This window comes from Cyprinus carpio, chromosome B8 (assembly GCF_018340385.1).
Source record: "Cyprinus carpio isolate SPL01 chromosome B8, ASM1834038v1, whole genome shotgun sequence".
NCBI lineage: Eukaryota > Metazoa > Chordata > Actinopteri > Cypriniformes > Cyprinidae > Cyprinus > Cyprinus carpio.
Window position 1 is genome coordinate 11,303,244 of NC_056604.1, and position 27,371 is coordinate 11,330,614.

At 35.8% G+C, this 27,371-nt stretch overlaps 1 protein-coding gene across 3 annotated transcripts in view; it reads right to left on the minus strand.

Moving 5' to 3' along the window:
- The window catches only part of magixa (MAGI family member, X-linked a), a 40,125-nt gene that overhangs the window by 7,617 nt on the left and 5,137 nt on the right, over positions 1-27,371 (minus strand). Inside the window, exons 3-16 of one of the 3 annotated variants that reach the window (XM_042729644.1) lie at positions 26,251-26,370; positions 22,873-23,046; positions 21,989-22,166; positions 21,217-21,287; positions 20,125-20,292; positions 17,997-18,489; positions 16,326-16,836; positions 16,164-16,227; positions 14,994-15,392; positions 4,026-4,226; positions 3,068-3,141; positions 2,561-2,704; positions 2,227-2,365; positions 1,744-1,831 (exon numbers count right to left, since the gene is read on the minus strand). In XM_042729644.1, coding sequence (XP_042585578.1) covers positions 1,744-1,831; positions 2,227-2,365; positions 2,561-2,704; positions 3,068-3,141; positions 4,026-4,226; positions 14,994-15,392; positions 16,164-16,227; positions 16,326-16,836; positions 17,997-18,489; positions 20,125-20,292; positions 21,217-21,287; positions 21,989-22,166; positions 22,873-23,046; positions 26,251-26,370 — 2,824 coding nt within the window. The remainder of the gene's footprint in view (positions 1-1,743; positions 1,832-2,226; positions 2,366-2,560; positions 2,705-3,067; positions 3,142-4,025; positions 4,227-14,993; positions 15,393-16,163; positions 16,228-16,325; positions 16,837-17,996; positions 18,490-20,124; positions 20,293-21,216; positions 21,288-21,988; positions 22,167-22,872; positions 23,047-26,250; positions 26,371-27,371) is intronic. The other 2 variants (XM_042729643.1, XM_042729642.1) reach the window with 2 other exon arrangements.

Sequence of the window (27,371 nt, forward strand, 5' to 3'; positions counted from 1 at the left end):
AAAAATCTGCTGTGAATTTTGTTTGGTAAATTTTCTCACACTTTGACTTTTGCCTCAATAAACTCCTAATTTGCTGCTTATTAATAGTTAGTATTAGGTAGGTAAGTTTAGGTATTGGTAGGATTAGGGATGTAGAATATGGTCATGTAGAACATGTGCTTTATAAGAACTAATAAACAGCCAATATGTTAATAATAGGCATTTTAATAAGCAACTAGTTAATAGTGAGAACTGGTCTTATATTCAAGTGTTAACGTGATTTTTTTTAATAAACTTAAAAATATATATTTTTTAATTATTTTTATTATTATTATTATTATATACACTTCTGTAAGTGTGGGGTCAGTAAGATTTTTTTCTTATTCAGCAAAAAGAATGCATTAAATTCTTCAAAAGTGGGAAATTTTTTTTTATATAATATCTGTGATGAATCCTGAAAATATGCATCACAGTTTCAAAAAATATTAAGTATTAAATTAAATAAAATTATTCCACAAACAACCTGCCATTACATTTTAAAATATTTTTAAATAAAAAAAGTTATTTTAAAATGGTAAAAAATATTTCACAACATTACTGTTTTACTGTATTCAAAAACATTTTAAAAATATTGACCATAAGATTTTATATATATATATATATATATATATATATATACACACACACAGCAGGTAAAATAAGTATTGAACATGTCACTATATTTCTAAAGGTGCTGCTGACTTGAAATTTTTACCAGATGTTAGTAACAACCCAAATAATTCATACATACAACGAAAACAAAACAAATAAGTTCAGAAATTAAGTTATGTATAATAAAATGGAATGACACAGGGAAAAAGTATTGAACACGCTTATTGACATTTATTTAATACTTCGTACAAAAGCCTTTGTTGGTTATGACAGCTTCAAGATGCCTTCTGTATGGAGAAACTAGTCACATACACTGCTCAGGTGTGATTTTGGCCCATTTTTCCACATAAACACAAACAGTCTACAAATGTTGAAGGTTCTGTGGGCCTTTTCAGTGGACTCTGATCTTTAGTTCTTTCCATTGCTTTTCTAATGGATTCAAGTCAGGTGATTGGCAAGGCCATTCTAGCTTTATTTTCTTTTTCTGAAACCAACTGAGAGTTTCCTTGGCTGTGTTTGGCATTAATGTCCACCCTTGTTTCATCTTCATCATCCTGGTAGGTGTTGGGACTGAACCAGCTAATCTTAATTTCCACTGACAAGTGGCAGGATTGCTTTCCATGCCTTTTTGCACCTCCCTTTCTTCATGTGCTCAATACTTTTCCCTGTCTCATTCCATTTTATTACACATAACTTAATTTCTGAACTTATTTGTTTTGTTTGTATGTATGGATTATTTGGTTTGTTACTGACATCTGGTGAAAATTTCATGTCAGCAGCACCTTTAGAAATATATTTACTGAGAAAAATAGTGTCGTGTTCAATACTTTTTTTACCCGCTGTATGTATGTATGTATGTATGTATGTGTGTATATATATATATATATAAATATATATAATATATATATATATAATATATATATATATATATATATATATATATATATATATATATATATATATATATATATATATATGAAATAACATGACACCCTTAGTTATAGGAAACAGAAAAAGCAGAATGTAGAAGGGACTATGAGAACTGTGAGATCACAAAGTGAACATTAAGAAAGACAAAATGACAACCAACAGGAACGAGGAACAGTTACCAACCGCGTGTTTTCTGTCCGGCCGATGACATAGAAGCAAGGCTCGCCCTGCTTCGAGTTAGTCATACAAAGAGATAAGCTGGAAAGCTCCACTGGAGGAGAGTTCAAGAGAGAGAAAGAGAGCGAAAGTATGCAGTTGTGAAAGACAGGAAGAGAAAGAAGTAAATCAAGAGGAAAAATCCAATGCAGAGTTGCAAAAAGTACAGGTAAGAAGCTAGAGGATTGAACTTGTATCCTGAATGCTTTTGGAAAAGTCCTGAATGTCTGTCATCACCAAGTTTTTATGGACAAATGTATCATTTCAACATATGAGCTCCAATATCTTCTTACCTGCCTATGGCCCTGACTAGAAGAATCTGATCTACAGTGTAAACCTGCTAACTATCAGAGGGAAGCAAAACTTCTGGCCATCGGTCGATCATTACTCTTACATGAACCTAAATTTCTCAAACCCTCTATTCCTATACATTACTCTTTCTCCCCTCACCATAATCTGGTACGTATCCATTGCCTTTCTTCAGTATGAGATGTATCCGGGCTCCTCCCTTTCGGATCTGCTCCACGGCCTGGCTGTGTGTCATCTCAGCTGTGCTGTCTCCGTTAATCTCCACGAGCTGATCACTCACCTGCAATATGAGTCAGCAAAACCCTCTGTGACTCAGCGTAATGTCAACAACAGAACCTAATCCCAGCATGCCTCAGCACAATCTTCACAACATGACTCAGTGCTGCTCCTAGTGCTTGAGTCACATACCCTAACAGAATCAAGTGAAAAGTTTATTTATTGTGTCCCAATAAAATTGACTGTGTGTGAAACTAACCTGCATTTTCTGACTGCGTGAGGCCGGTCCACCCTCCATTAGACCGAGCACATACAGACCCATGTTATACTCGCTTCCACCTCGCAAACTAAAACCAAACCCTGTTGGCCCCCTTTCAAGATCAACGCTGTAATACTGGGAATCCTGGAGAGGGAGAGAGAGAAAGACATTTTTAAGCAACTTTATGTGGTGTAGGGTATGAAATAATAAAAACACACAGATATAAAGCTAAACAGTAGAAAAGAGCATGCTTATTCTTCTATAATTATTATACTGTACATTACTATCACACTGTAGAAGCATTTAAAATAAATAAGGTGTTCAGAAAAATGGTGGCCAGTTATAGATATGCACTTTCCCTAAACAGTCGTATGAATTTTAACCAAAAGTTTTGAGGTTGAAAGTTAAAAAAAAAAAAAATAAATAAATCTATGGAACAAAATGCTTCCACAACCCAAGTAAATATGTATGTGTATTTCTGTATGTGTGTATGTAGTGTAGTCTCACCTTTTGCTTAGCCCGATGCCCTTTTCTTAACCGACTCTCAGCATCAAAGTCAGGGTACTCAGGTAGATTATTGTCTGATGAAAAAATAGACACTCATGAGTTTAGACACACACCTTATTACTGTAACACTTACTTATTATCTTCACACCAGCACCCTCTTGTGCAAAATGTTGAAAATACACCACAAGGTTTAGCAGAAGCAATATTACTTCAGAATATAATAAATAAAATATAACAAATGTAATATTTAATTGAATTATTTAATAATTGCTATATAAATACGCATGAATAAATTGTTAATTAATTAAAAAAACTTTTTTTTAATTATTTAAACAGCAAGTTTTTCGAGGCATTTTACAAAACAAATTACAAAATGTAAGCTATATACAATAAAAAAACAAGTGCGAATATATACTACCATTTAAACATTTTGAAAGAAATTAATACTTTAATTTAGCATGAATGCAGTAAATTATAAGTGAAGACTTACATTTCTATACCAAATAAATGCTGTTCTTTTTGAGCTCTCCAGTATTCAAAGAATCCTGACAAAAATGTAGCTGCAGATGTATATGCATATTTGAATCAGATATATTGATTCAGTATTGAGGATGATTTCTGAAGGATCATGTGACACTGAAGACTGGAGTAATGGCTGCTGAAAAACCCAGCTTTGCCATAAGAGGAATAAATTACATTTAAAAATGTTTACATTTTAAATATGTTAAAAAACATAACAAAAATAAAAATTATTTTAAATTGTTAGACTGCACAATATTATTGTTTTTGCTGTATTTTTGATCAAACAATTGCAGCCTTGATGAGCAGAAGAGAATTCTTTAAAATAAATCTTATTCACCCCAAACTTTTGAACAGTAGTGTCTGAACAAACATATCACCATTTAAAAACATACAATATCATTTAATTAGAAACTTTATATGAGTGTGGAGTGCTTACTAGTGTGAGAGCGTGGTACAATGGTGAGTCTGAGTGTGTTGCCGGCTCTGCGCAGTATCTGTGCGAGGTCTCTGTGAGGCAGCGTGACCACTGATCTACCCTCCACGGCCTCCAGCTGATCCCCCGGCTGGATCTGACCACTGCGTGCTGCTGGGCTCCCCCGTCGCACCGTCACAAACCTGTGAGACACTAGAGACGAGGCTAAAGAGAAAAAAAAAGAGACAGAAAGAAAGATATTCATCCTCTCTTCCATGTAAATGAAACAAAATTCTTTCTACTTTAGAATGGGTCACTAAATATTTTTTTCCATTTGGTAAAGCATGATGTGACGATACAAATGGGCACATTTCTAAATGAACTGCATGAATCACTGAATCAAAAGAAGATTATACAGCTGACAGAACACTGAACAAATTCCTCACTTAAACTTTCACGTTTACATAACCATGGGACAGTTCTGTGACCTTACTGCCAATCCTAGACACAGCCACATGATGATTCATTCCATTATTTAATAGATTATGTGCGAATATATGCAAATCTTAAAGCTTCAGGAGTTCCATTACAGCACAAATCATAGTTCAGGCTACAGCTCTTAAAAGGGACAGTCCACCCAAAAATCTCAACCAGTTTTAAAAGTCATAAGGATGAGCAAATTATTATTTCTATTTACATTTTTTTATAGAACTTTTTCTTCCCACTCAACAATGACTACAAGTTTAATCAGTTCTTCACACATTCCTAAAAAACTGAAATAACATGAGGGAAAGTAAATAGTGACAAAGTTGATATTTTTTCATGAACTGTCGCTTTAAGCACTGAATACTGTGTTTTCAGTGTGCAAAATTAGTTTTATAACTAAATTCCATAGGAAAGAATGTTAGATTCCAAAAGGGATTGGAATCCAGATCTAACTAGGACTCACGCTTCCGCATGAAAAGAATAAACATTGTGTGCGCCATTGTGTGCCAATCTTCTCAGAAAGGACAAACCTGCTGTAACTGACTAGAATAAACTGTTCCACCTGCTAGTTACAACACTGAAATCCTATGCATCAATCATGTTTATTGTACACCTGTGTTTGTTTAATTATTGCTTTCTCTTCAGTTTGTCCCAAGTTTCCCTGTTGTTGTGCTTTGATGGGTCTGTCCTCACCCTGTGTAGCCTATTGTTTGTCAAAGGCACTTTGAGTATGATGTGTTTTGTTCCACTCCAACCTCATCTGTCCACATTATTCAGCCTTTCACTCTTGGCCAAACAAGAGGTTGGTTGCCAAGACTGTAATCTCAAAGACCTACGTACAACTACCCTGAGCACTCGCCATCATGTTACACAGAGACAGTCAATTAAAGAAAGAAGAGCGAGACATAAAACATCAGACTGAAATACTGCTCTGTTGCCTTAAGCATTCTGCTCCATATATGTCTTTGCTGAGATGTGTTTCTGCAAGTGATGTGCGAATGAAAGGCACACAAATACACCAAATTTAGACTGGCATGCAAGTTTTCATAAAAGAGAAAAGCAACCACCCCAAAAAGAGAAAGACAGAAAGAGGCTAAAGGATATGATTAAGAACAGAAAAACAGGAGCGTGTTTTACCACAGAGAAGGGCCGTTATTACACAAGCAACTAAATGTTCTTTAAATTATCCTGATTATGATTCTACTGAATGTGCCCATTTATGTAAGATTTAAACGAAATGTTTTGCTAGTGTTTAATGAATAAGGCCCAAGATTATTAAATAAACAAATTAAAGTAACAGACAAGTATGAATATTACATTGAGAGAACTGTGATGAACCTATGACACACATAATATTTATACTAGTAAAAACAAATGTTGTATTCATCAAAGAGCGTTTTGCCACATATTACATTTAAAACTGTTTTTATTTTATTCAAAATTTTATTAAATTTTCACAATATTAGTTTTTTTTTTTTTTACTATATTTTTGATCAAATAAATATAGCCATGGTGTACATGGCTCACAGTTGTATTTGTCAGCATTTCCTAATCTAATGGCTCCTCAGCTCCTGTGGCATACCGTTTAGAGACAGAGACATTCCCAAACACGCTCCTAGCACTGCCACTGGGCAGTATTGGCCAGTGAATCGACCTGTTTGTATTGATCGTGCACTTGTGTGGGGAAACAGCCAACGGCGCAGAACATGTAAAAACGACAACAGGCCTGAAACAGTTTCTGTTAGCCATTTTTAAATGGTCCCATATGCAATCTAGGTCAAAGGTGACAGCTTAGAGCACCGTTTCAAGTACACAGGCTTGAAACTGTACAAACTTTTTGTACTTCGACGTGAACTGGGATTCAATGCTTTTCAGCCTTCGACTCTGTTGAGGGAACTGCAGAACCACAAAGGTGTACAAACTCCTATTGTATATTAATAGGAAATGAATAACACAAACAAAGGAAACTGAACATAGTGGACTGACATAGTGGGCAGCAGATCTGTAAAAACATGTCATAAAAGAACAAACATGTTAGAAATGCTCTCCTAATTTACACTCTGCTGCGTCTTTCGAGCAAGAGCCAAGAAACACTTCCTCACAACATGAAAGTCCCTTTTAGTACAAAGTACAAAGAGTCCTGAAGCTTCCTCACCTGTGAATCTGAGAACACCTGTATGATCTTATGGAACTCTTTGATAAAGATAATAGGACTGCAAAACTCACAAACTAGTGTAATCAGCACTACTAACAGAGTCTCTGATATACATGTGCTTTCTTAAGAATCCTAAAGAGAAATCACACTATCAGGAAAGCATAGTAAAAATAGTATGAAGTACTAAGTATGAAGGTGTAGTCTATATGGATCAAATGCTTAAAGTTACTACAGTGATGTTCAATGAATAACTGAAATGTTGGTCTTTCCTCACAAAGCTATTTTATGTCTTTATGTAGTGCATGAGTCACTTTTATTAATACTTTTATGGGTTTTTTTGATCATTTTAGAATTTTATTATATTGAAAAGATTCAATCTGTACATTCTCCAAAAAACTCCCCTTTTGTATTTCACCGAAGAAAGTCACTCATGTACATATGTATGGCTGAACTATTCATTTAAGGCAAGTCAGTTAACTTGGTAACGTCCTTGGGCAGCTACAGTATTTTCAATGTAGGCAAAGCATATTGAATGTTAAATTTTCTGTAACGGTAACAGATCCACAAAGTGGAAAATGAGAATATTGTTTCCTGAATAAATTGTGATCTTTTGTTTAATGAGATAATCCTGTGTGTAGAGAATCAGTAGAGGCCAGGTGAGTGTGTGTTCAGTGTCATTTGAAGTGTGTTGTACTGGACGAAAATGTTCTCCCACGTACCACATCGTTAAGTGCTGCCAATTATTACCAAACCTACATTATTCATGAGTCTGTCTATTATTCATAACACATTGACATTCATGCATTATTCATAGCATGTAAAACATATTTGTTAATGAGCATATTGTTCTTAGGGTTATTTATAGAAGTGGACATACAAAGCCAAAATATTAAAACTGTTATTGTATTTATAGGGAGGATGCATTTAATAAACACAGCACAGGGGGTTTATGTAATTTCATAAAAGTCTCCCTCATGACAAAGAGATAAAGAATAGAGGGGTACAGCTGTTTCTGACCCAGCTGTCTGAAAGAAAGAGAAATGCTCTTTGGGATTTTTAGTTACAGAACATCAGAGTATTTTGGCTTCATGAAGGTATATGGTGTTTGTTACATAACTGTTATCAAACACTTCCCATAATCCTATAAATCCACACTGTTATGAATGACACAGAAAGAGGCATTTTGTATCATATAAGTAAAGTAAATCAAAACTCCACACACAAAAAAAAAAAAATAAAAATATAATAGAGCACAAAATGATTATATACTTATTTTGAACACAAAAAAAATACATTCAATAATTCTAATACATCAGCAATTCAAGACTGACATAAATAGGTGCACAACAAAAACACGGGTGAAACTTTAACTACTCTTTAAACGTGTGGAATAACTGGGTCGCGCTTCAGAACTTTTACACAACACCTTGTTTCTGTTCACCTCCAGTATTCATGATCCTCTGTTATTTCACGTCTGGGCAGATTTCCCCTGAACTGCGAGCCAATGAGCCGTATGAGAGCCTCGTTTTTGCACACACCACAGGGTTCGGCGGGAAGAACAGAGGTTTTGCGTGTTGTGGAAGCCGAGTTCAAATGGGGGCCGAGAGGGGATGGCTGCAGCGCTCTAACAAAACTTCTCATGCAGAGTACAGAACAGAACAGAAGGACTCATGCTGAGATTATGACCTTTTGTCACATGTCAGAAAAACACACGCACGCATGTTTACCTGAACTCCTGTGGGCTTCTATTGTTAGTGTTATTATTAAAGCTGAAGAGTGTTTATGTTACTATACTTTCTCCTATTCCAGTTTCTTATGCAGATGCATATACAGAAGAATCCTTTCAAAACATTGTTTTGCTTGTTTGAACATTCCAACCAGCCCGACAACAGTTTAACCAATAGCGTAGGTTTGGAGTGGGGCTATCTGATGAGCCAGCCAATAGCAGAGAGGGGAAGTATTTGAGGAAATCAAAAACAGTATTTTTGCAATTCCATTTGAAATGACACACTTCAGCTTCAAGTAAACTTACTACAGAATAACTATAAGCAATTACTAGGTTGATTTCCCAAAATGTGTTTACAAAACAACCAGCCTGACCTTTAAACCAGTAGTCTGAGTTGGGGGTGTGGTTATCTGATCAGTCAGCCAATGGCAAAGAGGGGGAGTATTTGAGAAAATGTGTTTAAAAAGTGTTTACTTTTTTTGTCATTCCACTTGAAATGACACACTTCAGTTTTAGTTAAAATTATAACAAAATAACCCCATTAAGAAATTAAAAAATTAAAAACATTTTACAGAACAACTAACCAACAAACAAAAAACCAAAACCCCAAAACTAAAAACAATAACAAATACTCCAACATTTTCAAACATTTGTAAACTTAACGCACTAACAACGCCTTTTCAGTGATCAGCAAGTAAATGATTCAGTGAGTACATGACCAGTCAATGAATGAAAAGCAACAATAATAGAGCACAATGTGTCACGTCTCAACTAATATTTTGCAAAAGTACAATATTCTCAGTGTGAATGTCAAATTAAAATTTAAAAAAAAAAAAACAACCACAAACAAAAATCAAAACTCTTATTCAATTTACTCACCCTCATGTGGTAAAAAATTAACAACAAATGACCAAATGTGTATAATACTTTTCTATCTTTAAAAACACTGAGCAAAACAAATAAAAAATGATTCACACAAATACACATTATAGAGCTGAAACAAACAGATGCAGATCACAGCATTAAAGCTCATGGTGACTGATCATCAGACCCAAACACTCCATTTACATCAGGCTGACCCTACAGAAACAAACTATCCCAACACTGCTGTAAACAACAGCAAATGATCAGGTATCTGATTCTGTAGGGAAACTTTGTATCAGAGACAGCCTGAGAGTGTCCAGCACTGAATGAATTGATTTCACACACTTTATCTAAACAGATCCAAACCAAATGTCCAACAAAACAAAATGCATCATAAACATTCGAACATCAACATACAAGCATGCTTGCATTTCTTAGGGGATAAAGATGCAAAACCAACCATCTATTTAATATTGAATCTTACCCAGCTTATTAGACCTTGCATGTAAATATGCACTAAAATAACCAATGCAAAACCTCACATGACATTGAGAAAATATGCTCAACCAATGATCCAGAACTTGCGATGTCTGTTAACACGGCTAAGCTTCACGAAACAGCATCAGCTGACCCTAGAACAACTCGTTCCTCTGAAAAATGGAAACAGGCATAAGACAACGCCTTAAGGATATTGCACATAGAGAGGATACAGATTAGATACAGACAATCTTATATTGAGCACAGCTGGGATGAGCCTACAGTGTTTCTCACTTTCTCTGTTCCACACACACACACACACACACACACACTGCACATTCCCTACAAATGACCTCATGTAGATGATCTCACACACACAATATGATATTCAGGGTGTGCAGCCCATAACAGTAATAATTTAACTAAGAGACAGATAATAGAAGAAAATATAGAGATACCATATGCATTGTGTTCTGGTATGATACTCCAACAGATTTCAAAGAATACCATGGTAGACAAAAACAAAAATATGGTACCATGGCCAAACAATACTAAAAACTAGTAATACCATGGTGCCATGGGCTTTTTTGGATTTGTGCCATGGCACAATTGTGTTAAATTGGGTTACACTTTATTTTAAGGTGTCCTTGTTACAGTGTAATTATGCATTTAAGTACTGAGTAATATTAATTAACTACATGAACTTACCATATGGTTAGGTTTAGGATTAGACTTAGGGTTACTTGCATGTAATTATGCATAATTTATCGTTATTATAATAGTAAGTACATGTAATGTGTAACAAGGACACCTTAACGTGTTACCATAAATTGTAGTACCTTGGTAATTTTCAAAATACTAGAGTGTTACCATGTGATATTATCACTGTACCATGGTACTACCACAGTGCTTTTTTTGTAATGAATAAACCATATATAAAAATATGGTAATACCATATCTGAGGAATATCAAGGCACCTTATCTAAAACTTAAAAAAACGGTCCCAAAAAGTACCATGGGACTACCACATTATTTTGAATATACCATGTACTGTAGTACCAAGGGACCTGTTTGACTTGTACCATGGACGTACAATGGTATTCTTGGAAATACCCTGGAGTTCAATATAAATACTATAGAGTACACTATGCTTCAAGGTTTTTTTTTCTGATCATTGCTATTGAAATCTGTAAGCAGAAAATTGGACCCTATTACAGTGTGGTTGATTCTTTGTTCACTGGTCCAACACATCACAGAAGAATTAAGCCTTTCATTGGCACTGCCAGTGGAAATATTTCAGGCATGTGAGAGCCCAGGTGAACCCCAGCTCCAGGACGCTCTGAAGTATGAAAAGTACCGAGATGTAATCAGAAGGGGAGCACTTCAGAAGAACTATCCTGGAGAGCTCAAAGACTATGGATACAATGCAACACATGCAAAACACGCATCCTGTTCTCTCTCCCATGAACAAACTGTTACCTGAATACACCCTATCTCAGTTCAAACAAATCACAAAGCTTTAGGAAATGTACATTCCAGGAAATGTTTCAAATCCACTAAATCACCACTAAACTTGATACAGCTGCAGATAATTCATTTGTTTGTAAAGTAAACAGTACCAAGGTGAACAATTAAACAGAATACAGATATTATAAGAGTCCATAAGAGGTAAGATAGTATTTACGTTTCGTGTCCTTCACCGTTTTCAGGGCAGACTGAAGCCTTTCCAGCATGTTGTCCTGATAGAGTTTCTAAATCCAGCTTCAAATCCAGAGAATTCCTGACGCTGAGACTTTAATCTACATATAATATTACAAAACAGTGAGGAAACGAAGGACCGTTCAGGTGTTTTTCCCTTAGAGCAGAGACACTGAGGAACGCTTGCACTGACAAAACTGAACGGAGGAAAAGAGAGAGGGGGAGAGGATGAAAGAGTGCAGAGAGAGACTGAGAGAGAGAGGGAGGGAGGGTGAAAGCAAATAAGAGCAATTTAATACTACACTGAATCCTCTCACAAAAGAAGCATCATGAGAAGGGAAGTGGGTGATATTTAAAACCCTATTTTGGGATGTCTAACAATACACACACACAAAATACTGGTAAAAAGTTTGGGCTAAGATTTTTTTTTTTTTTTTTATAGAAATTAATACTTGCAAGGATGCATTAAATTGATCTAAAGGTACATTTGTAGCAATAGACAAAAATACATAGTATGGGTCAAAATTATCGATTTTTCTTTTATGCCAAAATCATTAGGATATTAAATAAAGATCATGTTCCATGAAGATATTTTGTAAATTTCCTACCGTAAAAATATATCAAAACTGAATTTTTAATTAGTAATATGCATTGCTAAAAATTCATTTGGACAACTTTAAATACTTCTTAGTATTTTGATTTTTTTGCACCTTCAGAATCCAGATATTCAAATAGTTGTATCTCAGCCAATTATTGTCCAATCCTTATAAACCATACATCAATGGAAAGCTTATTTATTCAGCTTTCAGATGATGTATAAATCTCAATTTCGAAATATTGACACTTAAAGGGATAGTTCACCCAAAAATCAAAATTATGTCATTAATGACTCACCCTCATGTCGTTCCAAACCCGTGAGACCTCCGTTCATCTTCGGAACACAGTATAAGATATTTTAGATTTAGTCCGAGAGCTTTCTGTCCCTCCATTGAGAATGTATGTACGGTATACTGTCCACGTCCAGAAAGGTAATAAAAACATCTTCAAAGTAGTCCATGTGACATCAGAGGGTCCGTTAGAATTTTTTGAAGCATCGAAAATACATTTTGGTCCAATAATATCAAAAACTACGACTTTATTCAGCATTGACTTCTCTCCCGGGTCTGTTATGAGCGCGTTCACAGCACATCCGGTTCGCGAACGAATCACTCGATGTAACCGGATCTTCTTGAACCAGTTCACCAAATCGAACTGAATCGTTTGAAACGGTTCGCGTCAACAATAAGCATTAATCCACAAATGACTTAAGCTGTTAACTTTTTTAACATGGCTGACACTCCCTCTGAAATCAAATAAACCAATATCCCGGAGTAATTCATTTACTCAAACAGTACACTGACTGAACCGAGCCAGATAACGAACAAAACATTGACTCTTTCTCGAGTCAAGAACCGTTTCTGTCGGACGCGTCCGATTCGAGAACCGAGGAGCTGATGATACTGCGCATGCGTGAAGCAGACTGACACACAGCGCGTCTGAACCGAACTGGTTCTTTTGGTGATTGATTCTGAACTGATTCTGTGCTAATGTTATGAGCGCGGGTAAACCGAAGGCTTGAATCAAGGGCAATCATCGCCAATGAAGTCATTACGTCGCGCGCAAAAGAACTGGTGAACCATTTTCGGCAACCGGTTTATTGAAATCAAACTGTCCGAAAGAACCGGTTCGTGGAGAAGAACAGAACTTCCCATCACTACCGGTGATCCGAAAACCGATGCAACCGGTTCTTGACTCGAGAACGAGTCAATGTTTCGTTCGTTATCTGGCTCGGTCAGCAGTTCAGTCAGTGTACTGTTTGAGTAAATGAATTACTCCGGGATATTGGTTTATTTGTTTTCAGAGGGAGTGTCAGCCATGTTAAAAAAGTTAACAGCTTAAGTCATTTGTGGATTAATGCTTATTGTTGACGCGAACCGTTTCAAACGATTCAGTTCGATTTGGTGAACTGGTTTCAAGAAGATCCGGTTACATCGAGTGATTCGTTCGCGAACCGGATGTGCTTTGAACGCGCTCATAACAGACCCGGGAGAGAAGTCAATGCTGAATAAAGTCGTAGTTTTTGATATTTTTGGACCAAAATGTATTTTCGATGCTTCAAAAAATTCTAACGGACCCTCTGATGTCACATGGACTACTTTGAAGATGTTTTTATTACCTTTCTGGACATGGACAGTATACCGTACATACATTCTCAATGGAGGGACTGAAAGCTCTCGGACTAAATCTAAAATATCTTATACTGTGTTCCGAAGGTCTCACGGGTTTGGAACGACATGAGGGTGAGTCATTAATGACATAATTTTGATTTTCAAATAAACTAACAAATTAAGACTGGTTTTGTGGTCCAAGGTCACATATTACAGTGTTACAAAATATAATGTTAAAAAAGACTTGTGTTTCAAATAAATGAACAAACTTTTGCCATTTATTTTTACGGGTATACATATTTGATTTAATTCCAAATCTTTCATAAATATACTCAATCATAGAAATTTGGCTGATACTACTATGGTCTATTGCAAAATTATATATATCATTGTGCTGAAGGCAAAAATGTTTCTACAACTTAATTACATTGTACATTTGGATGTTACAGCTGATAAAAGTAATATTATAGTGTTATACTAAATACCATCAATTACTAAATTGCATATTAAATGCATTGAATTTTTATGTCAGATGCACTGTTCCCGGAAACTTTATGTAAACATTTGGTTCTATGAAGTACAGTAGATACTAAAACTTTTAGAAAATGTAACAAAACCATAAACATCCAAAACAGACAAAAGGTCAATGGTTCTTTCTTGCAAATCACTGTGCTACAGAAGAAACAATATAAGACGCAAAAAACAGTGAACAAGTACTGAACTACGAAACAACTGAACAAAGGACAATGCATAAAAAAAAGAAAAAGAAAACAGGAAAAACTGTGCACTCAGGAAACTGTTCCATTTGTCGTTTCACAAATGCAAGAACTGCTGGATACAAACCTTGACCTCCTTTGGACTTTAACTTATCCTACATTTATATTTAACTTTCATCCTCAACATTTACAGCAGTGAGGTACAAATCATGCATGTACATGTATGACTAATTAAAAACAACTGTAAAGAGCAAAAGCCTCAAATCAGCAAAGCCTCAAATCAAGTGAAAGAAATCATAATTAGTCTGCTAATTAGGGATTTCTGTGCACATGCTTATTGCATAACGGCATGACTCAGATGACCAACATGCTTAGAGGGGTAAAATGCCCTTTTTCTTGAAAATATTTTTTTTCACAATTCACCTGGCCCCCAAACATGGAGCAAAGCAGGATTATATACTCTCTCCCTTTGTGATAATTACTTTATGGAGACAGAAAGTAGGATATATTTCCAGAACCCTAGTTTTGATATAACATTGTATTAATGTATTAAATGTTTTCTTTTTGCTTCCAAATACCAGAATAACCAGAAATAAAACAAAGGTCACATCCAGTGGCCAGAAATCATAAATGCAGATCCTGCTTATCCCAGCCTGTACTTACTTCCATTCATTACGTCCTGGGATGCGATGACAAACCCGAATCCTTCTCCTGGTCTCCGTCTCAACTCCACCTCCATCGCTCTGGAAGAGATCGCTCCCCTCGTGTCTACATGGCTTTTGGACACTGCGCCGAGATTAGAGGGAGCAGTACGGCTCCACTGAGCAGGTCCGTCCTCGACTCCTATCCAGTCCCGGGGCTCTAGGGTCAGGGTCACGGGCACTGAGTCCAGGAAGCTGGTGCTTTGGACCAGGTTGGGGAGGTCACCACAAGGTGAGGAGGGAGAGAGGGTGCTTTGGCTGGGCAAAGCACCATCGGAGGAGGGCGAGATCAGATCAGGGGTGCCCAGGGAGGGAGGAGGTCTCTTATATGCATTTGGGGAGCCTGGGGAACAAAGAGAACCTGAGAGAGAACAGGATAGTGATGGGCAATAGAGGCAGGATGCATGGTGTTCTGTGTAATTGTATGAATGTCACACAGATTTTTCTTAATATGATGTTTTTCTATTTATATAGAAATCTATATATATATAATCTACTTGCATTATATATATTATATTATATTAGTTATCAAACAATATTTTTTTTATTTAATATTATTTTTTAATTTAATGGTATCAGCCAATATTTGATATTCAACTGCATTTAAATTGGATATTTAAATGCTAATTTCTTTTTTCACATTTAGATTACCTTTGATATAAAGCTAAATTAAATTAAATCTTTAAAACAATAATTTTACACACCCTACTTATATGACTATATGTATTAGTTATATACGTTTTAATATTAGACATTTTAACTAAATTCACATAATTACATATATAACACACATATTTTCTTTCTAATTAATTATTTATTTTCTGTTTTTTTTTTTTTTTTTAACCATGGTTTGTATTCAGTTGCACAATTATTCTTAATTGACATTGTTAAAATAGCAATGAAACATTAATAAATAATAACAAATGTTAAAGATTTTCTCTTTCACATCTCCCATTCATTTTTCACACTAAACATGATAAAGTTTTCAGTAATTTATTTTTAATTTATTTAGATGAAATAATACAACATTTTAAAGTGACTATGAAATCAAAATGGACAATTCTTATGTTTGTTTGTTTTTTTATGGAATATTATAAATGATTTATTCATAGACAGTGTGGAGTACACTCACCTCCTCTGTAAACCAGTAAGACCACCTCACCCTGTTTGGTATGTTCTTGCAGCACTCGCTGCACCTGTTCATAGTAAAAAAAAGAGCATTTGCAAGGATTCAAGTATGTAAGGTTGATGAGGGAAGAGCTTCAGAAACAGACCTGAAGAGTTAATGAATTACCTGTGCGAAGCTGAGACTCTGCACATCAGCGCCGTTGATTTTAATTATGCCGTCCCCTGGCTGTAGGGAGTGGCACTGTCGTCTGTCCCAAACTCTCTTCACCACCGCCAGCTGCCCTCCCTGCCCCCCAGCTGTCACACTGAAACCCATACCCCCTCCCTCACTCCTGCCCAAGGCCACAGGTACCAGCTCACCCTCTCCACCGCAGCCTACCCCACCTGGGGCTCCGGGGGACCCTAGGCCACCCGGAAGAGGTCGTGGGGGATTGTTGGCTGGACACCCGTTGAAACCACAGGGTGGGTGCTCGGTTGGAGGTGCAACAGCAAGAGATGTTTGGGGCACTGGAGGCCGCTGGGTGCTGGGTGCTCCTGGCGGGGCGGTAGGACCCACCTCAGGCTGGGGCAGCGGGAGCACAGCAGAGGAGAGATTGCTCTCGGAAGACTTAGAACTGTGATGAGCGTGAGAAGGAGCTGGAAGAGAGTTGTTGTTGTAGCTTCGGACAAGGGAAGCTCTAGATGGAGAGTGGAAGAAATAAATGATTGTGTAAAAAGAACAGCATCAGTAACGATAATATATTAAAAATTATAGTAGTACTGTAATAATCATTAATGAACATGGTCATGATATTATTATTATTATTTAAAAATAATGATAATATTTATTATTACTAATATTAACCAGGTTTATTATTAACAATCATGTATAAACATGATAATAATAATAATAATAATAATAATAATAAATAATAATAATAATAATAATTTTGTTCTTAGTGTTTTCAATATTATAATTATTATTATTATTATAATTAAAACAATGCTTATTAATTGTATTTTAAAATAATGATAATATTTATTCTAATAAATTTTAATCATGTTCATTAATAATAATAATAATAATAATAATAATAATAATAATCATAATAAACATGGTTATAACAACAACAACAACAACCACAACAACAATAATAATTTTGTTCTTATTAATTGATTTATTAATACGAATTGTATATTTTATAATTATAATATTTATTATCACTAATATTAACCATGTTCTTTAATAATAATAATGATAATTTTGTTCTTTTTAATTATTAGTGTTATGGTATTATGGTAATAATTTTGTATGATCATATTCTTCATCTTCCCTATTGAACATGGTTATGATATTATTATTATTATTATTATTATAACTATTATTCATGCTCATTAATGGTTATATTAATTATTATTAATAATAATCCTTAACAGGAATAAACATGGTTATAATAACAAATAATAATCATAATAATATCATAGCCATGTTCAATAGGGAAGATAAAGAATATGACCATACAATATTATTACCATAATACCATAACACTTATAATTAATATTAACAAAATTATTATTATTATTATTTTTATTATTAAAGAACATGGTTCTCTTTAATAATTATTCTTAATAATAATGAACAAACATGGTTTTATATTACTATTATTATTTATTAATATTATTATCACCATGTTCATTAATGATAATAATAATATTTATTATTATTATAAAAACAACAATATTAATAATAATTATTATTATTATTAATATCACAACCATGATAACCATTCATTAATGAACATGGTTATTTACTAATAAAAACGATAACTCAATCAGTCTTCAATGTCATTCTGGTTACCTGCGCGTGACAACAGAGCAGACTTCCGTATCACTATGACTGGAGCTCATCCGCTCTGATGGAGGAGGGGCGTTTGAAGAGGTCACCACCCCCGTCCCTATAATCCCTCCCACTCCATTTCCATTGGCCATTGCGTATGAAAGCTGGGGTGCTGTGTTTCCATTAGCATCCAATGACTCTTTCTGCATGCGAGGGTAGAAATTGTTGTGGTGAGACATGGAGCGGTTGAGGTTCACCAAGCCAGGCTGGTGTCCATCAGGATGTTGGACTTGGGATTGAGCAGACCCGGGGGCTGTAGGGTTGGTGCTAGTTTGGTCAGAAGGGGAGGAGAGGCTGGTTTTGGGGCAGCCATCAGGGTTGTAGAGCATTGGGTAACCTCGACGGAGAACCACGTCCACACTGTGACCCATGGGGACGGATTTCAGCATTTCTACAACCTCTTTATGGGACAGACCCAGCACACATGAGTCATTGATGTACACTAGGATGTCCGCTGGAAGAGAGAGAGACAGAGCGAGAAACATTTGCATTTACACATGTGGGAAATCATAACCAACCGGTATAACGAGGAATCAAAATGTCCTTAATTTTGTACGTTAAAGAAATTCAGTGAACAATAAATCCTGCTTTAACTTTCAAAATTTCCTACCAGTAGAAAAAGTCTGAGTTTTGTGAACTAAGGGTCAGAGAGGGTTGAAAATGGTCATGATAAAATACATTTTTTTTTATCGATTTTACTTATCAACTAAACTAAAATAAATAAAAAAAGTTTTGAAAAAAAAAGAAAAAAGAATAAACCTCAAAGGAATTTTGCTAAGGCACCATGTGACCCCTTTAAGGATAAGTGAGTGAGTGTGTGTGTGTGTGTGTGTGTGTGTGTGTGTGTGTGTGTGTGTGTGTGTGTGTGTGTGTGTGTGTGTGTGTGTGTGTGTTTGGTTTTGTTAGTACACGTGAGTGGTAAGAGACAAGCAGATTAAAACCTACAGGCCCATCTGGATTAAGAGCAGATGAGCAGATTCAAACCATGAGACCCTCCAAATCACCAAATACACACGCGCATGCACACACACACTAATCTAATCCAGAGAGAGAGAAAGAATGTCAAGGGATTTCCTGCCAAAAATAAAAGTGAGGATTGGAGGGATAGATTAAAGGATAGGGAGAGCAGAAAAGCAAACAGCTCATGCTCCCGTGGTAAAATCTATCTTTTATCCATCCAATCCTTTTCTCTCCCCTGGTTCTTCTGCCATCTATAAGTGATCTGACTTAAATCCAGATCTATGGGGCTTTTTGTCTTCTAAGCATAAAAGAGGATGTTAAAGTCAGCAGTACCATTACATCACATATGATTCACAATGTCTTTAAGAGCCCCCTGCACAAATCTGTGTGTGTTATTAAATTATTATATCTGTCATAAATCTATAAATATTTAAAGAACTGACCATTGAAGTGCCATCTCCTCTACTGCAGATTTATACAGAAGCAGCAAAAAGCATAAGCCACTTAGCAGTTTCCAAAAGAGAATACTCGTGTTGCCAGGGTAATATGAATGCGGCATGCATGCAGATTCTTTTATTTTTTTCACCAAATTTCTATTTAAAATTTTAATTGTGAAGTTAGAATAAAAGTAGCCGGATGAAAACATTAAACATTACCTAAAAGATGCCTCTGTGAATATGTTTGTGCAAAGTGTCATACTGAGGAAAAACAAGTAATTTAACATTTAAAAAAAGACTGATTCATGCCATTTTTCCTTTTAAATAACAAAAACAGCTTTACTGAAAAATAGGAATCATCATCATCATAACATTCCTGAACATGCTTGAATATATTGAGGAAAGACGTGAGCAATTTAACATAAAATGACTGCTTTTTCATTTTTCTTTTAAATAACAAAAACGGCTTTACTGAATAATAATAAAATAATAATAATACAGTAGTAATTTTACATGACTATTAAAAAATATTTATGCCTCAATTCACCAACATTGGAACATCGTGCCGTTTATGTTTCAGATCCTAATCACTGCTGTAATTTGCGTTTAGATTTTTTTGTGGTAGTGTTGGTAATACAGTGACAGCTATGCCCGTGTTGTGTTTTTTTGAAGGACACAGGGTTAAAAGGCACCTGTTTTGAGTGCAGACGGGCCTCCAGGGGTGACGCTGTACACCTGCAGGAACTCTCGAGGTCTACTGCCACCCACAATGTTAAAGCCAAACCCACGAGGCCCTTTCGACAGGCGGGTGTGTATGGAATAGCCCTTCAGTTCAGTTGGTTGGTCTGTGAATGCAGGTACTAATTCACACACACACACACACACACACACACACACAACAAACAAACATAAAAGTAAGTATCTATACATGAGATGCTAAGTCCCAAAAGTTACACTACAGTGTTTCAGGATGGAGTTGATAATTAAACAACAGTGCCATCTGCTGGGATGTGGGCTGTACTGGTTATACTTTGTATAAAATGTTCAATTACACACTTTTTATATTCTGCAGTAAAATGTGCAGCATACAACAGAGCACTTTTTTTAACCTTTTTCTTTCATTTTGTTTCATTCATTATTTGAACAGACTGCCAAACATTATTTTTTTTCCCTCAAAATTGCATCTAAAAAGTCAAAGTAACCACATTTACGTCAAGCATGATAAGTGGACTCCAACTGCTGAATTAAACATGCAATGTAAAGAGGTCATGTGACAATACGGTATACTACCATCTCAAACCTGCGAAATGTACAGTATATGGTTTCACAACAGTAGGCAGTATACCATATATACTACACACTATTTGTTTTCCAAATTCAAAAACTTTTAATGTTAAATTAGATTTCAGATATTTATGCACATACTTCCTACACATATGTGCAAAGTAACAGACATAATGACTTCTGAAGATCACTCAGCTCAGAAGTGATAGAAGACATGACCTTCTCAAATCTAAGAGAGCGTGCTTTGAGTGATAGATAACATTAAAGGAAAAAGAGAGATGGAAAGCGAGTGGGCGAGTGGAGAGACGAGGGGATAGTGAATAAGGTTTGAAAGGCAAAGGAAACAAGGGATAAGATGAAGGCGTGAGAGAAAGACTAAATGGTTCCAGGAAGGTTTGTCATTAATCATTGTGTGAAGACTACAGAGAGCGAGAGTATGTTTGGGGGCAAGAATTGGAGAGGAGCCAAGCTCACACACACATGCACACATATACACTCACACTCTGTCTTGCTGACAATCTCTTTGCCCTGAGTCCTTGGGTCCAGCCAGCTTGTGGTCTTTGAGTTATGGCTGAAAAATGAGAGAAATGAGAGGGACTTTTTTTCCCCTCACAAGGTTTCATCAGCAACTTTAAGATGAAATACAACTGCAGTTTTGAGAGCAATAAATATTAAGAGGACTTAATTTTCATAGATAAAGGCACAGATTATTAATTTTTCACTGACGTGCATCTTAAAGTTCAAATGTCGCCCTTATTTTACACAAAAATGCATAAAAAAATACAGAATAACCACATTAAGTTGACAATTTTCATAGATGTAGGCAAAGCTTATGCACTTTTCACTGATGTGCATTTTGAAGTTCAAATGTCTCTCTTTTTTTGTACACAAAATTGAATCAAAAATACAAAATAACCCCATTAAGTGAACATAATTTTCATAGGGTAAGGCAAAGATTCTGCGTTTTTCATTGACGTGCATCTTAAGAGTTCAAATGTTTTTTGAATCGAAAATACAAAATAATCACATTTACTTCCAACGTGATAACTGTACGCCCCCCGCTGAATTAAACATTTCTCATTGACGCACATCTTAAAGTTCAAGTGTCGCCTCCATATGTCAAAAATCCAATGTGACATACAAAGGCATCTTTTCAACTTTGACTATAACCTTTGATTACTGGAGGAAGCAAATGACTTTCTGTCTCTATTCTTGCCCACTCTATTTCTCACTATACCGTCTTATATTTTCCTTCTCCCCCTGCTGACTCACTTGATGTAATAGGGTTCGCCCGTGTCACTGAACGCCAGCTCCCAGTTTTCAGGCAATGCCCCTCCACGTGCTCCATTCTCCATGGCAACCCCTCCATCCCGCCCACCGCCTAAATCCCAAGTCTGATTAGGTGAGACAATGGTGGTGGGAGGGGCACTGCTGGCTCCTGCAGACCCCGCTGGGAAACAAAGTACAGTGAACATGACATGAGATGCAGCTGTTTTATATAATCTTAGGCAAACTCAGGCCAGCAAGAGGTCACTCGGTTCATGGTACTCTCCTCTTGCCAGCTCTAATATGAGAAAGGCATCGATCCTAAATACAATTCCATAGTTTTTAATGTCAAAAACATAAAAATGTAAGCATGTCCTGGTTGAGTGTTCAAAAACTGTGGGTTTAAAATGCAAAATGGTTAAAAACTCAAAATGGTCAAATCCAGAGATGCTGAAAGATTCATCATCCCACAAAAACTCAACATACTGTATACTGCACACAATATTAAAGCAACAACAAAGTAACTTCTCATTGACTTTTTCTTAATGTTAGGCTTTAAGTTTTATGTTAGTTTTAACAATGGCTTTTAGAAGATAAATGTATTGTCTGTGTAACAGTGGAAGGAGATACTTAGTTTTGGAAAACAATTTACTTAAGGGGGCACATATAGAGGAGAAAATTTAAAGGACCTAAACTTGTGTCTTGGGGTACACCATAAGTTATAGATCCTGATAAAAAAAAAAAAAAGAGAAGTTCCCGATCTCAACAGAATATGTTTCCTAATTATATTACTGTACAATGAGATAGGAAGTTGCTTGCATTTAAAAGTACTTGTTTAAGAAATAAAAACAACTAAATTCAAAATAAAGGTGGACCCAACAGCTGAATACCTGAAAGACCAGAGTCTTCCTCACTGTTGTCCCCTTCCTCCACTGCCTTTTCCAGGTTGCTGAGCGATTTGCTACGGGTACGGAAGTTCCTCAGGAGATTTCGATGTTCCTGGTATGTAATGGGGGGGCTGTCAGGACCGATGTGGATTGGCCGAGGTGTGCCATAATAGTTCCCTGTGATGATGGAGATTTTTTAGAAATGGCCTCTATAAAGCCACAATCGAAAAAATATTCCAATCAGCAAAATTGTAAAAAACAATGGCCTTTACACACAATGCTTTACATGCACCAACTGAAACAGTCCTTGACAAGATCATCCATTTTCAACCTAAAAACTATTGTTCCTTGAGTCGATTTTTTTGAGGCAGCAAAAGAGCCATTTCTAGAACTGTGGACCAGAATAGGATAATCAAAAGAGACAGAAGGAATTGGATCTCAATTTTCAAAAACAAAAAGGTATTAATCCAGCAAAATACAAACCCTATGAGGACACCATTAATTTTGAAAAGAAAAGTGAATCCAAAGAAAACATTCAAATTTACAATTACCTGACATACAAACAAACATTCAAAACCATATAAAACATATAAAACATTAAATGTGTCTAATTTAATACAAAATTCTTCATTACATATGGTCAGTATAACAATTGTAAAATGTTAAAATGAACATGAATTAACATGAGCCCCTTATTCCTGTAGTAACAACATGTACTCAAACGTGCATGAACTCCACAAGTCTGGCAAGAGCTCCACAAAATCTGATGATCCATGTTATCCTGCATGATTTGAGTGGATGTTCTAAAAGATCATCTTGTGCTTCAATGGAAGCAAGAAAATCTGACCTTTTGTACCAAGGACTTCACATGATCAGTGTCATAAATTTGCTTACTTGGTTAGTGAAATAGAAATAGTTCAGACTTAATTTTATATCATAATATTTCTTAATTTCTAAATGATAAAAATCCTAAACTTTCCTCATTTAAAATAATCTTAAATTTAAAAGCCATTTCCAATGGTTCATGTGACCCCAATGTATCTTTCAAAGTAGAATGTCTTGTGTCACCAGTTTTAATGATATAGTTCTAGTTGTACATTTTATCAAAAGAGAAATTTTTCCTGCTCCTGGCTGCCGCTGCCCTAGATCACACTCTCCTTAAAACCCTTAATCACAGCTGTTATGAAACTAATAAACTGACAGGATGTTCCAGAGCTCTTTTAGCAACCAGATCAATGGTGAAAACATGAGATTCATCCACCTCTGAATAGCTACTTCTAAAAAGCTAAAGTAAAATCATACAACATTAATGTTAGGGTAAAAAAAAAAAAAAAAAAAAAAAAACATTATTTACACTATAAGACCACTAGGGGCGCACAATCCTTCGCAGTTAAGAGAGTTTACATGTGTGGCACTTTCAGTGAAATTTAACTGCAGGATAACTCCCTCTCTGCAGCTTATTTACAACTGGAGAAAAAAATAAACAGAGAGAGAGAAAGAGAGAGAGGGAATGGGGCTGGAGGGGTGATCGGAGACAGAGAAACTGAAATAGGGATTACAGAGAAAAGCCTCTTTACTCTTGTACAGAGTGACAGAAAAGTAGAAGTGTGGTGTGGTTTCTGACTGGTGAGATGACTCATGAGCTGCAGGGCATCACTGCTAAGGTGTTAAAAACACATTTGTTATTAATTATAGACATATTAAAATGTACCAAATCTCACCTTTCCAGAGTTTCTGGGGGGTCATAAAGGTTGTATTAAGAAATTAGTACTTTTGTTCAGCAAGGATAAATAAAATTTTTCAGAAGTGACAGTAAAGGCATTTATATTGTTATAAGTATTATTTCCAATTCTATTTCAAATGCTGTTCTTTTGAAGTTTATTCATCATCAAAGAGTCCTGGGAAAAATGCATCACGGTTTCAACAAAAATATTAAGCGGCACAACTGATTTCAATATTGATAATAACGAGAAATGTTTCTGGTCACTAAATCAGCATATTAGAATGATTTCTCAAGGATCATGTGACACTGGAGTAACAACTGCTAATTCAGCTTTGCCATCACAAGAATAAATTACATTTTATAATATATCCAAATACAGAACAGTTATTTAAAATTTCACAATATTATTGTTTTTGTATTGTATTCGTTTGAACAGTTGTGTATATAGAGTTAAGATTTTGGCAGGATAATTAAAAATCTTAAAAATAAAAAAAACTCTATTGTTGATAGTGACATGATCAGTGATTGGACCATGAGTCAGAAGTCAACAGCAGGTTTGCATAAAAACCACAAAACCATTTTTATGTGGGATTGAGATGGACATAGGTGAACAATATCTTTCTTACTTTTCAAAGACAAAGGAAGTGGCGCAGCGGCATCAAAAACACGAGTCAGCGGAAACATATTCATAAATCCAAGAGGTGCAACTTTGAAGGATGTCATAGTGTGAATCTGCAGCTGTGTGTGAGACCCTTAACAAAGACATAAGCAGGCTCAGACATCAGTCTGCGTTACACGCTTGTTCTCTCTCCATTAGGACTCTTTTTCAGCTCTTTCTGCTGATAATGTTGGAGGACAGAACTGAGCCAGCACGGCACTTTTCTCCACAGTCTGGAGGGTGCTTCTCTTGATTCTGATTGGCTTGGGCATTTGGAGCTCTGGCGTGACGCCCTGACCCTCACCATGTGTTCACGAGCACACACAAACTCAAAATGCATGCACACACAAACTCAGCAGAACAGTAAATAATTCTTATATCCAAAACAAGGCCTGTCTGTTGCATATGTCTGCATATGAATTTGTCTGAATATGAATTTTGTGAGTTAAATCTGTGGAATAGAATGGATTTAAAAAAGGTAAAATGTGTAAAACACACATACGGGTAGCTGAAAATATGATCAAATCAGCCTAAATATTTAATAAAGAAATATGAAGAACTTAGTGAATGGTGGTCTACAGTTGCAGTTTTTTTGTAAGTTTGCTCATAAGCCTTTTTAATTTTTTTAGTATTTGATATTTTAATTTGTTATTTGAGAGAAAATATAATCGTTTGATTAGCAATGAAATAACTGTTTAGATCAGTGCTTCTCAGCCTTTTAACTCAAAAGCCCTCCACTGTCCACAACAATTTTAAAAGCCCCCCCCCCAAGCCCTACTTTTGTTTTAAAAACCTGTTTTATTTTATGGGCACTCATAGTTTTAAAGTGAAACTTTCTCATATATTCAGGTTTTGCAAGGCCGTGGAAATCCTGAAATTAAAATAAGCAATATCTTGCTGTTTAGTTGTTTTAGATCATTTTTGTCTTATTTTAAATAATTTTAAGTAACGTTGAGTCCCCCATGGAACCCCTTGTTTAAGAAACAATACTGATTCTGACCTTTGAACTTCCCACTTTCCAGCAGGGCTCCAGACTCTTCCAGAGAGAAGAATTCCTCAATGGACACAAAGTTATAATCCACCCCGGAGATCTCTCCATCTCGTGGTTGCCTGGTCGTACCTGGGTCAAAGCAGGAAGAGCAAACATAAGAATGTAATTAGAAAAAAAATACAAGGTTTTTGCTGAACTAAGCAAAAAATACATGAATTTGTTATAAGTAGACAACAAGCCATTTAAATGGAAAATGCAAAAATAGAAAGGCCAGTAGTGCATTTTAAAAGATCATTATTTTTTCATAGCTTGCATCTTCCCTTTGCTAAAAATCTAATGCATTTTTTGAACAAATAAATAAATAAATAAAACACATCCTGATGACATCACCAGGAGGCAAGTCTTCTTTTATGCATTTGATGTTTGGATCTACAGAACCGCACAGAGACACAGCCGTCTCACTCACCCATATACTTGCAGCAAGTTGATTGGCATTGATATGGAAAACAGGCAGAGTTTAATGTCTGATGTGAGTGTCAAGTGAAGTTAAAATTAGTTACATAACAGCGTTTACGCACTAACAATATATTAAACAAACTGTCTGTGCGTCTGTTTGCATATGACTTTGGCGGTGTGAGGCGACACCTGGTTATGATTTCAAACACTTCAGACTTGCTCTGTTATCCCACAGTGATGAGATTACACAACTCCCTCTCAGTTTCCCATCTCAATTGAAAGTTGAGAAAAGTGGATTTTCCTGAGGTAGATTAGCAGTGCATCCCGATTTGGCTAAACTGATCCCTGCAACTCTCCGGCGTTGCAAAAGAGATACAGTAGGAAACCTGCACACTTTGATCAATCGACCTTGCCAACATAACAAATGGCTCTGAAGCAAAAGTCTTCAGGTAGAGAAAAGGTATGTGGTTTATGAGGTAGTGCACATATCGCATGGATACAACGCATAGTTATTCAACATCAAGCAGGACTGTAATGACTTAAAAGCCTTCAGCCACTATATACAATAAATCATCCATTAATAACAAAACACTGCATTGTCCCAAGCCCATTTATGACATGATAGCGCCTGTATTGCATTAATCCTACTGACAGCCCTTGCAAAAAGCATAAGT